The sequence below is a fragment of the Coturnix japonica genome, chromosome 13, assembly GCF_001577835.2.
Source record: "Coturnix japonica isolate 7356 chromosome 13, Coturnix japonica 2.1, whole genome shotgun sequence".
In the NCBI taxonomy this organism is placed as follows: domain Eukaryota; kingdom Metazoa; phylum Chordata; class Aves; order Galliformes; family Phasianidae; genus Coturnix; species Coturnix japonica.
Genome location: NC_029528.1, coordinates 1601522 through 1614814, shown reverse-complemented (window position 1 = coordinate 1614814; position 13293 = coordinate 1601522). Strand labels below are relative to the sequence as shown.

Genomic DNA, 13293 nt, shown 5'->3' with positions numbered 1-13293 from the left:
ACAAACCAAAAGAGAGAGGTTCACAGAGTGAAACGAACCAACCTTCTGCAGCACGGAGCATTGGCACTGAGACAAACATACAAACTGCAGTCCTGGTTCTACCCCATGCAACAAAGGTTTAAAAGAACAGATCTTCAGCTGGAAATCTAGAGGTGCTACGTTCACTAAAAAATGCCTGGGGGTCAGAAAAAAAGCTACAATTTTCTGCTGGAGGTCACGCAAGCCAAGCACTCTTATTGCATAGAAGTCACTTATCAGACTACCAAAGATTGAGGGAAGGGTATTGTTTTTTTCTCCTTACTTTATATAAATGCAGGGTGAAACCCCGGCACTGTTGAGCTTCCCTCTGCTTCTGCTGCAACACTTACTAATTAAGCAATGATCATGCATAGAACATGATAGGAGGAAGATGCTGCTTAGATCAAAGGTCAGGCTCTGGGCACTGCTCCTTCTGATCCATCAGGCACTTTACAACAACCAAACACACAAGAAGGTGATGTTCCAGTGACAAACCCACCCTGCAGATCCTAAGGAGTAAAGGCCTCATGTTTACCAGTCAGTAGGTCACGTTTAATTACTTCCTGGCATGCAGCACGCGATGTCCTCTCACCAAGCTGAGATGTGGGCATGGTTTCCCCAGCCATTACCACCACATCTCAATATCAATTTTCAACGTTCCCCTCAATGAATGTAACCGATATTGCCTTAAATGTACACATCTCTATTCCATAGCTGCCTGCTGCCAGAAGCATCAGCTGTATGAGCCACATCACAGCTCTGATCAACCCACTGCATGCTCCTCTCGCTTGCTGTTCACCTATTACATCTGCACTCTCTGGCTTGTGACACAGCCACATGAGCAACATCTCCCATGTAAACAAAGGCGGCTTTGTTTACCCCTGCATGCCTCAGCTGCCACAACCTCGCTTTCCTCTTCATTCGGTGCTATTTGTAATTAAAAATGCTTAAGCAATGCTATCACATGAGAAAGGAATGCGAGTTGAACCAGCGTGACATCATGCATTGACAACTAATGGGTAATCAGGCTGCAGGATGGAGCTGAGCAGCTGACACAGGAAACACAGATGACATGTTCATCGGCAGCTGCTGCTCCTCTCATTCCAGCTGTCCCCAATCTACAGTTCAACTCCCTTGTACAGAGAAAGCCCTATGAATAATGCCCAGCTCCAGAACCTTAGATTTACAGCACTCAAGCATCTGCTTAACTTCATTGAGCCAAAGGGACCAAACTTGCATCCTTCCCTACGAGCCTCCTATGAAGAAAGATTGAGGGAATTGCGCTTGAATAACTTGGAGAGATGGCTTTGAGAAGACCTCAATGTGGCCATCCAAAATTTGAAAGCAGTGTATAAAACAGAAAGAACAATAGTTTACAAGGGTAGAAAGTGATCGGACGGGGTGAATGGTTTTAAACTGAGACAGGGGAGGTTTAAGTTGGATATAAGGAGGAAGTTTTTCACCCAGAGGGTGGTGACGCACTGGAACAGGCTGCCCAAGGAGGCTGTGGATGCCCCATCCCTGCAGGCATTCAAGGCCAGGCTGGATGTGGTTCTGGGCTGCTGGTTGCTAGTGGTTGGCGACCCTGCACATATCAGGGGGTTGGAACTAGATGAACATTGTGGGCCTTTGCAGCCCAGGCCATTCTGTGATTCTGTGAGCACTGACATTTTAACACAACCAACAGTTCACATCACAAGGAAGCTTCAAAGGCTGTTTTGAGGCACAGCATCTGTTACAACAAGCCTGACTTCTACAAAGGAAGCTACCTCAAAAACCCTCCAGAATGACTTATTCGGTACACAAAGCATTTCTTTAAATAGGAGGTACAAAATACTTTGTTTTCTAAGCCTGTCTAGATGTCTAAAACCATTAATATCCGGCTGCTGAGTGACATCAGTATATGGTGCTAATGCATCCAGAATTTCAAGACTTACAAGTTTCATAGCATCACAGAACAGCCTGGGTTGAAATGGACAATGATCATCTTGTTCCAAACCCCTGCTATGTGCAGGGTCACCAACCACCAGATCAGACTGCCCAGAGCCACATCCAGGTTGGTCTCAAACGCCCTCAGGGATGGGATATCCATAGCCTCCTTGGAGTCCACATCTGGACTCCAGCCTGCTGGGTACCAATGCCCAAGTTGCTGCTGATGGTTCCTCATTATGCCATACTCCAAATACAAAAAGTACTTTAAAAGGTAAAAACACTGCCCATCCTGACAAGTCCTCAGCCTCCAAACACAGATTGAGACTGGATGCTGCACTGTTTGTTTGAACACTAACTGGCAGCATCTTCAAAATTACAATATATAATACAAGACGTATTACAATACATCTGATTTTCACATCTCAAAGCCTTCAATATGGAGATGACAAGCATCTTATAAAGCTGCATTTTCCAGGAACATGAAAAAATCAAGGTTATTCTGGTTGCGTAAGTTGACACCAAGACTGCATAGAGTTACTAGTGATTTTCAATAGTTACCTTCAGCAATGCCCTGCACCATGTTATTGATACATCACTGCAAAGCAAGCAAACAGCTTGTAATGTGCTGCAGATATTTTGCTTTAAATGCCCCAAACTGCCTGTCTGTCAAACAGCTTCCAGGAACACACAAACGAGGACAAATTGTACATTTTACCACTGCAAAAAGAACCTGGTGGCCTCATGCCCTGTCTGACTCAGTAAGACTCCTGAGTTTCTGCAAGGCAAAAATATCTCTCACCAGAAATGTACTGAAAAGTTGAGTAATAAGGGAAGCAAGGCTTGTTTGTTAAGTTTGGGTTTTGTTTGTTTGTTGGTGTTTTATCTGTGAATGGTGTTTTATCTGCAGTGTTTGCGTGGAGAGGAGGCAGAATCCTTCCTTCTCATCCATGGTCACAGTATGGCAGTGCCATGGACAAAGAAATGCTCACAGGAATTACTGCTTTCCTGGGCAGCTGCGGAGCTGCATTGTTGCTCACTGCATTTCCAACCACTGGACAGCCCCCTGTGCCTTCGATTTGCAAAATGAAGCTGGAGGGGAATTAAGTTACATGAACGCAGATCAGAAGTTGCATTAGAGAATCAAATTTCTTCTCTATAATCTTTCCAAAGAAGAAAAAAAAATATATAGATATTGAAGCAACACATATGGATTGAAATATTTCACTTTTAATGGATGATTTGATAGATGAGCTAAAGCCAGTAAAGGGTTACAACCAAAGAGGGTTTTCCCCATCCACGTTATTTCTTTTTAAATTGGCAAATGTAGGTGCAGAGTTTCCAAGATGCCATATGCTGAGCAGGTCCTGAGCATTTCAAAGTAACTTAATAATAAAAATATTACAATATTTAATTCCATCAGAAAATGGTTTAAAGGAAACTTGAGACCACAAGGAGCACAGATGAACGCAGAATACCATCTCCCCATTAATGCATGATCACCATATACCCCTTCTGCATTAGCAGTCAATAACAGCAACGTTCTGCAGGTTTCTCTCTCAAGTTTAAACTGGGAACAATCCTGAAGGCTGTGAAATGCGCTAAACGCCCTCAAGACATCTGCCCTAATTATTGTGCTCAGAATAAGAAGATGTTCTGAGGCAGCCAGCACCTTACCTGGTTCTGCCAGTGAAGGAAATTACTGGGGTTAGTGGGAGCTGTGGACAAGATCATGCAACCGTACGGTTGTAAGAGATCTGCACAGAGTCCTACGTACTCTTTTGGCTCTTGTAGAAGATTATTCTGTGCCAGAAGAGATGTGCCAAGTGCTCATCTTGCTGTGCAACACTTCGCAGCCTTCGCTCGAGGCAGCGCCTGCTGAAAGCAGCGCTCAGCTCTGGGACCAGCACAGAAGGCCTCAGCACTCATCAGAGCCCAGGCACAGCTCAGACACAGCAGGACCAGCCAAGGCAGGATGCCTGGAAGGATGGTCAGCAGCAGAAAGATGCCACTTTGCCTTCATCAGAATCTAGCAATGCAGGAGCTCTGAGCTGCTCGTTCACTGAAAGGCACAAATCTACAGTTTGCAGTAGGCAGTCATACAAATTTTAGGGGTAAAACTGATTGTTTTTAGATGATACATTTGAGGTATAAATTTGAAGGCAAAGCTTACAACAAAAGATGTATAAAGTAGAAGAAATGTAAGTTGTGCAAATAGCAAGTCCTTAATCCTCAGTTCTTATCTATCAACTCTATAAAAGCACAGCATTGGGAGCACAGAAAACTGTGGCACAGAAGAGGCTGAAATGCTTAACAGCTGCTGCAAGCTGCAAAATATATTAAAAGATTGTTATCTACAAATATTAACTTCAGAAAAAATAAGCTAAAATAATTTCAACCTAAGGCACTATTCTTAAAGCCAAACTGGAGCTCCTCTTTCATTATGATAGTTTTCTTTTAATCCAAGCATTTGGGTTGGATTTGGGGTTTAAAAAAAAAAAAAAAAAAGACTTGTTTTCAGGCAACAAATGCATTACCTGAATTTGGGATAATAACACCAATTTCCTCCACTTGTGAGATTTCAGAACAGCCATTTCTGAATGTCGTGGAAGGGTCAGGAAAAGAAATGTTTGTTTTCAATAAGACACATCTTGAATGTTTCAATATTTCGTATTTTTCCCTTCAAGGTTCGATTCTCACAGCTGCAGGAGGTTGTCATTCACATAATTGGCTTCAGAAGTTCCTCCAGGCCCTTGATACGTTTCCTATGGCTAATCTTGCTGTGAGTAATCTCCTTCAAATATCCTGTTCAAATGAATTATCCTGATTAACAAGCAAGGTTAACAGAAAAACTCTTTAACTTGCTGACATGATTTTCCTTCCACAAAATCCTCCAATCCTGTTCTTTCTTTCCAGCCATCACTTTCATGTTCAGAAGCATATTCTTTCCCTACTGTACTAAGTGTATTGACAAATCTATTCTCTGGGCAACAAAGTAATCAAAATTGGGTCATTTCTGTACCTACTATTAATGATTTATTTGTTTCTTACTGTTTAATTAAGAAAAACAAAGTCTTACAGAGTTCTTATCTTCATCATCAGATGAATGAACAAACGTGACCCTACCTGCATGCAAGCCTTAATCCTCCAATCTTCAAGCCAATTACTGAATTACAGCTTGCACAGAAAGCCCTTCCCAAGCACCTGTCCCAACTCATTCAAGAGCCTACAGAGATGCACAGGCAGCTGCCTGCTTCACCTGGGCTGCGCCTCCTTCCGGTCTGAATACAGATATTTTACTCTTTAATGATCTGCAGAACAACAGGAAGGTCTTCCTGAGCTAAGCATCAGAATGGTAGATAATGGATGAAACAAGACATGAAGAAAAGGGGAGCCTGACTAGCATCTCAGACAGGTTAAGCAGTGGTCTACTGGAGCCTCCTCCATCTGTCAAGGTAACAGCTGGGCAAACACCAGGAAAAGAACAAGTGTTGTGGGAAGGGACCAGGAAATTGGCAGCAGGTCTTCCCCTTCCAGTCCCACTTACAGAAAGTAAAAGTATCTCACCAATAAATCTAACAGTAGTTTCACACATAATTATTATACATAGTTACTGGGCAGTTAGTTGAAAATAAAACAGATAACCAGAAGAAAGATGAATGCATAACCCCCTCCCCATAGGAAGTTTATCAAATGCTCCAGAGATAAAACACAATTGGAATTACCACACCAGTGTTACAAAGGGATAATTGGAAGTGAGTGACCACGAGCCATACACAAGGATCGAGTTTCCAACTGAAATCCATTTGCTAACTATTATCTGTTACAGTAAATGCTTCTGTCCACCCAGTTCTTTCAAAATTAGAACTATTGCAGCCTGGCTCGTGACCTTTTCAGAGCACTAGGAGGTCTCCACAAAACCTAATTTCTCATCCCTGGTATTTACAGCCTGCCACACATTAAGGATTCTATTTTGGTCCTCACCCATTTTCCCCCGGGATGTCTCAAAGCCACCCGCATCCTGCATCACTTCTGTGCAGATGACACCTGTCTCTGACCTCTCTCACCTTTGCTCATGCGTTGACACATTTACTCCATACTCAACAGATCAAATAGATGGGCTTCACACCTGATGCCTGAACGCTAAGCAGGATGCCTTCCAAAGAGGCTGCTTCACTCCCTTCAGCATCACAGAACACTGCAAGGATTATTTCTTTCATCATCAAGCACATACACACCTGCATCACAATCAACTCAGGAACTCAGGTAATTATCATTACTGTGTTACCAACTTTCTATTCAAAGTTTGAAATAGCTTTTCTATTCTTGAGAAGATGCTTCACACCTCACGATGCACTGTGGGCCATTTCCTCTGTTACTGCTTAAGCAAAGAATAAAACAGAAATAAGCAAGGAATAAAATGATACTTTTTGTGTCCTATCAAAAGGAGCATCTCTGTAACGCCCAATGGAAAGAGAACAAAGGTAATGCTGTGTTTTCTTACAGACACGTATTTGAGCCTCCTTTTAGCATGACTTGGCTGGGGACAAGGAATAATCCATAACAACAAGCGTTACTTTAAATGTAATTCAACAGTGCTAATTATAGTTACAGAAATAATAGTACTAAATTATCCAAGGCACTGCTTCATATGAAAATAGCCTGGTGACTGCAAATCCCTCAACTACAGAAGTGTTACGTGAGGTATTCGGACCAAGGAAAGCAACCAAACATTATCACACTTCACTTCTCCATCTGAGATCCTGGACCCAGAGCCCCTGGAGGACCAAGGGGGACTGGTTTGTTGGTGCCACCAAAGTCAAAAGCATAGGGGGAAACAAAAAGGTTTCTGACCTCTGGTTCAGTACTGGCAGGAGATGGAGCCCATCACACAACCCCAGACTGGAGGGAAAGCCTTTCTGCTGAGAGGTAGCAGCTACCTAGATTGGATACCAGGCCTATTGTCTTTTTCACTTTTTTTTTAAAGCACTCCTGCCTATCCTAGAAGCACAGTTTCAAGATACAATGAAACAAACACTCTGCATGATGCACAAGGTCAAGCAGAGCATCACAGCACAGCAAGGTCCAGCTCAAGTGAGATATCAAGCCTCACTTTAAGCACATCCCAGCACTCCTTGTGCTGCAGCTCTCGGGAATCAGCACTGCTGGCCTCTATTCACCTCCTTCACACAGAAATCACAGAAGCCATTAAAACACAGCCTCAAACCAAGGACAGAAACTGCATGATCTACAGCAGTGTTTTTGAGACAAGGACCTCTACAGAAAGCAGCCACAGCGTGGGAGTTATTCAAAGAGCCCCTGAGTTAATAAGACAAATACAGATTCTCTCAAACTAAAAAAATCCAGCAAGGCAAGACTTGATGGCTGGTGTGGTATTTAATGAATGAAGAGTGGAAGGGATTTAAATGAAATTAGCACAACATTTTTGTCCACTGTCCAACTTTGAAAATGCAAAATAATAGAAAAAATGATTTTTAAGTTTGTAAAAAAGTTACAGTAGTATCATTTGTTTAAAGCCAGATCTTGACTTAACCTGGGAAAAAACCCAACAAACTACAACTTCACATACCTGCAAGGTGGTAAAAACATGGAGTCCTTCATGAGCACAGATCCGGAAAGCAGTATGTACCAGCATCTTGCAATGGTTTCTGAGCTGGAAGAAAAGGCACCAAAAATCACTGCTATCGATTTTCCTTTTACAGCAACTCAGAAACACATTACACAGTGTTATCCCAGCAAAGCGATGGCAGCCAGCACCAGGGGAAGAGTGCCACCTGCTGAGCATCCCCACCACTACCACCAGTCCCTGCTCATCCCCAGCTGCCACCACTGCTCCCAGCCCCTCCTGAGGAGCCCAACCTGCTTTTTCACATTGATTTCTTGATGCACACAGCCACAGAGCTACTGCCCACAGAGCCATACCACCAGTTGCTGGGCACCACTCAGGCACCAGCACTGCTACCCCCAGCTCTTGTCAAAGCTCTTAGCCTGCCTGACAAGAGCTTATGTGTTGTAATACTCGTATCCACAACTGCTAAAGGAGGAAACAACGTATTACAGCACACATTACAGTGGTTTTATTTACACTTCTGCTGGAGGACTCCCACCAGCAATACGGATACTTACCAAAAGAGAACTTGGTTGCCCTTGTACCTCTCATAGCGAGCACTGGATGACATTATTCTGAAGGAGAAAAAGACATTTAATTTCAAAGGTAATCCCCAAAGATCGTAAGCCATTAATCACCACGTTTCAGCAGAACCGCTTTAAGGCTTTAAGACCTCAAACTCAACTATTTTTGTTCTAAACAAAGGATGTGCTTAACCAGAAAATTCAAATTATTACGGTGTTCTTCATTATCCAAATAGATAACATTCAGCTTGTTCTCTAAGCGCTTAAATCACTCCTACACGTTGGAATTAGCCATAGCAACAGAACTGAAGGCACTAAAATACTTCCAACGCACTTTTTGTGCTTTGTTGGCCTTCCATTTTGTGTGTTCTGAGATCATCTGGATGTCCGAAACACTCAAAGGCATCTGCAACCCGGAGCTGACACAGGGTACTTCCTACATAGTTCTTAGAATATAAATGGCAGTAAGCCCTGCCCTCACTGTCAGCAGAGCTCATTAGCTTGCACTCTGTGCCACAGCACTGCAGTGTCACAGCTCAGCGAAGGACTCAGCTCACGTTCTGCCACCCCTAAGTGCAGGCAGAGAAAGCCTTGCCCATATCCACAACACACCCCGACAGCAGCTATGGCACACAGCACCACTTCCATAGTACTTTACCTCAGCTGATGCTCCCTGAAGTGTGAGAGTATGTCCAGCCCATGGAGGAAGGAGTAGATAGTATTTAGGTCCTAAAAAGACAAACAAACAAAGAGATGTGAGCAATTTCATTCACAGCATCTAAACACTCCTGCACTGCTTCCTCCAATACTCAAGTAAGTTTCACAGCCTCAAAGGAAGTTGTATTGATGCTCACAGCCCAGCAAAGCAGCCAGGTTGGAGCAAGACATTGGGATGCATAGAATGCTCACACTTCAGCTGCTGAAGCAAAAAGAGACAAGTGCAGTGGCTGCCCAGTCACATGAGCGAGGCTTTGAAGCAGCCTGCTATTAAAGTATCTCTGAAAATATGATGTACATGAATGGATGCCACAGCAAACGTGGTATGAACACACAGTATGACTTCTGATATTGGATGAACACAAGAAAACCTAAACCATACAGCACAGCCACTGCAGCGCAGAGGGCTACGGCACCTTTCCATAACGCAGCAGAAGTGGCATTTTGCACCCATCTCAGACAGGGTCATTCCTCACCCCAGTTCCTGTCCTGAGCAGGTGGGCTGCTGGCTTTAACACATACAGCACATTATTATACACCACCTTGTCTCCAGCTCAGCCTCAGAAAATACGCTCTGAATTCTCAAGCACTGCATCCATACAGCATTTGCAAAAGAGAAATCAGTATGAATGCTGGCATGAAAATTTACAGTGGGTTTAGTTTAGGAAAGTTCTTTGGCTTAATACCCAGTGTTTAGAAATACAGCGGATATGGACTGTTGTACCAAATGAAAGGTCAGATGTAATTGCAGGCCATGGAGAACCAATACAACTCCCACATTTATTTTTTTTCTTTTAAATGTCATTACCAAAGCCATGAAAGTTAAACAGAAGGCCTGAATGCTTAACATTCATATCTACAAAGCCAGGATTTCCCACCGGCCAGCCTCGCTGCAGCCCAACAGTTGCACATCACCACTGCTATGAGTGACAAAGCTGTATGCAGATAGAGCTGGTACTCCTGCATTGCTCAGGCTGCATCTCCAAGTGCCCACATCCTCAGGGCAGCACTGCCCCGGAGCAAAGCTTCATAAAACTGAGCACAGAATTAGGAGTGGTTTTACCTTAAAACCCTGAGGTGTGCTGCAGCACCGACACAACCACAGCACAAAGGGCAGAGATCACTCTTGCCATGGCAGAAAGTGTCATAAAAAACAACGATCCCAAAGTGCAACAATAAATGGCACCTGAGCAGAACCCGGAGCACTCCCTGAGAGCTTCCAGGCAATCTCTGCAGTGACTGTTAACAACAAGGCAATCCTGCCATGTGCACACGGACCAAGGTCCAAGTTGCTGGGCTTTTTATTTTTTTATCCTGTAACCTGCCTTTTAACCACGCTGAAACTAAGGCACCTTTTAAATAGTAAACCCCAACAACTCTCCAGCCTTCAACAGACAACCGCCTGCCCCAGTTTCCTTATGGACGAGTCTGCCCATGTTTTCTGTCCACCCAATTGACATTGCAAGGGGCACAAAGCAGAGGGCAGCTAGCAGTGGTTGTGAATGTAGGCAGGATGTGCTTGAGAGCCATTGGGGGCTGGGATGTGGATGCTGCAGCAATCCCTGTGCTATGGGCACCTCCCCAGCTGCAGCGTGCCGCAGTGCCGCCCGCACGCTCTTACTCACCCAGGAAAGCTGCTGAAGCACAGCTCACCCCTGTCCTAAGGACAAAGGGATTTTACAGCCTTCTTTGAGTTTTATTTGAGTTAACTTTTAACAGCTTAGCATCCACTCTCGGATAGGAGTGCCCGAGCCACCCAGGTAGCTCTATCACCGCCTTCGCTCTTTAATCCATGGAGAAGCTATAGGGGTTGGGATGGAGGATCCAGGGGCAGAGGAGGAGGGTCTCAACTACAGAGCTCTCCTCACAGCATTTTCCAGACAAACCAACCACAGCTCGGCCAGCACAACTGTGCTCTGTAAGAAGCATGTTCCCATGCCATAAGATGGTAATAAGGCTCCGAAACCCTCCTGCAGCGCTAAGGGTGAAATGAGGATGAAATTACTGCATCAGAAGAAAACAGCAAACAAAAAGCTGATGTTTTGCATGATGTGACCCCAGCCAGGTGTTCCAGTAACACGTGGTTATTTTAAAATGCCGAGCAGGAAATCTGCTCTATTTCGAAGGAAAACAGAGTAAACAGTTCCAACATGACCTCATTGTTATGTGTTCTGATAAACCACTGCAAGAGCCATCCCCAGCAGCCACAGAGGTACCAAGGAAGCCATAAATCCCACCACAACCCTTCTAGCACTGCCCAGCACACTACATGCAAGGGCTGAGGAAGGAGTCCCCATACAGCTGCGCCCAGCACACCATGCAGCACCAACCCAGGGCTCAGATGCCTGCAATGAACAAACTGGTATGAAGATAAGGGTTTTGACATGCTCTGGGACAACAGCTGAACGTCTCTGAATTAAAGTAGTTCTTTAAAATGCCTACATTTCAGTAAAGCAAACAAAAGCAGTTCTTGGGAAACAGACAGCAAGCTGCCAGCAGCTCTCCTCCAGCCTGCTTTGCCTCACCCCGCAGTGATTCAGCAGGCTCCTTATATAGATTGAATGCATCTTTCATTAGGAATCCCATCAGCCTCAATACAGACTTTGTCACCTGTAGGGGGTGCAGCAGAAGAGAGGAAATGTTGCTCAGCATGGTTTATGGCTTTCATTGCTTCCCTTCCTGTTACTTCAGCGAAGGCTGGAATCTGCACCGTTTCCTTTACTCTCTGTTTAAGGCCAATTGTAAAAATAGTCCTCCCAAATTCTTTCCTGATGGTGTAACACTAGAAATAAAAACACAGAAACATGCTCGAGCTGCCTGACCCACGTTCCAAATATTCAGAGATCCCTATGGCAGAGGCACTGACCCCAGGACGTACCCAGCTCTATCCCCCATGTGGGAACAAAGCCATCTCTTGGCTGGGGGACCACAACTGGACAGAGCACAGCTGCTGTTGCCCCCCTTCCCCCTAGTACATGCCCTGCTTGGTGGCAAGGCTATTTGACTTTATTAATGTTTAAGTGCAAAACAATACTGTCTTTGGGCTCTTCGCTTAGAGCTGGGCAGCACACCAAGAGCAGCAGTTCCCTTTAAAGCACCCTCCTGCTTAGCTAGTGGCCTTTAAAAGAAATGGATACACAAAGCTTAGGCGTTATTAGGGAGAAAAGATGGATTACCCAATCACACAAATTACCTTTAACAAGCAGCACTTTACACAGGACAGCATAGCTGAAGGAGCACTACTGAGCAGAGCACGTCACACCACTCGATGCAAGAAATACCAGAAAATCCAAAAGTGCCTCCTCTCCAACACAGCAGCAGCCTTGTATTGCTCAGGCTGCTCCCAGTGATGTCTGTGTGAAGTGAACTGGTTCAGCTGCTTCAGAGCCACACAGCACTAACTTAGGAAGAAAGCAGAAGGTGTTGCACAAAGAAATCTTCTCTCTAAAGAAGAGCAACAAGTGAAACCTCTCTGGTCTCAATGAGCAGTCTGCTCACTCTGGGCCATTTATTTAAGAAAAGCTGAGCTTTCTTAGGATCATGTTGAAAAACCCTGAATTGTTTATGATGATTTTATAGCACAGGATCACTGCAGGCAGACAACACAACAGCTCCAGATGGCCGACGGACAGCCTGCTCGTGTACCCATCCATCAGACAGCTCCAGGTACTGGCCACATTAGGACATGATACAGGGCAATCTCCAGGGCTGTTCCACCCCCCAGCTGACACACACTGCTCCTGCCGGCTGCGCTGCCCTCAGCCAGCAGAAACAGATACAAGGGACAGCATTTCTGCTGTGGATCCGGGAAGCAATTATAACTGACAGCTCAGAGTTAATAGCACAGTCACCAATAGGAAACTAAAAACCTGGCTTCGCTTTTTCAGGCTGTCAGAGGTAATGTTTGCAGGCTTGGAAGGGTTTTTCTTCCTGTAAACGCAGCACGTCTCTCAAAGGGACTCATCCAGCTTCCTATGGCTTAAATGCACTTCCCTACAACATGCACGGCCACAGGCACAGACTTCAGAATTACATTTCACCCCTAGGAACAGAAGTATCCTTAACACAAGTTGAAAAAGCCAGATGTGCTTTAAGAACAGAGGGCCCAGAGCCACCACTATGTCTTATTTACAGACAGAAAGCACGGCCATGCGTCTGCTCATTGCCAGGAGGGAAAAAAGAACTGCAAAAAAAATAAAGCAAAGTTGTTCTACATGAATATAAAACAAAAAGCGTCCCCAGCAACTCCCCCACCCAGAACAGATAAACAGCCTCCACCCACGAACCCTGGACCGCGACGATAGAAGACTCTGGTAGGAAGAAAAACATTTGAAGAATGAGGGAGGGAATTTATTTCTTTATTGTTGTTTTTACTGCTGTTTCATCACACTGAGTCAGCACTTCTGAAGGCCTCACTTTGCACTAGAGGGAAGGAGGAATAAAGAAAGCTTCCCTTGGGTTTTGCAGAGCAGATCC

At 44.6% G+C, this 13293-nt stretch overlaps 1 protein-coding gene across 8 annotated transcripts in view; it reads right to left on the bottom strand.

Annotated features, from left to right (window-relative positions):
- RAPGEF6 (Rap guanine nucleotide exchange factor 6) overlaps positions 1-13293 on the bottom strand; it is a 100087-nt gene that overhangs the window by 73015 nt on the left and 13779 nt on the right. For all 8 annotated transcript variants that reach the window (XM_015875555.2, XM_015875547.2, XM_015875553.2 and 5 more), the window contains exons 2-4: positions 8759-8829; positions 8095-8151; positions 7538-7621 (exon numbers count right to left, since the gene is read on the bottom strand). In XM_015875555.2, the coding sequence (XP_015731041.1) occupies positions 7538-7621; positions 8095-8151; positions 8759-8829 (212 nt within the window). The remainder of the gene's footprint in view (positions 1-7537; positions 7622-8094; positions 8152-8758; positions 8830-13293) is intronic.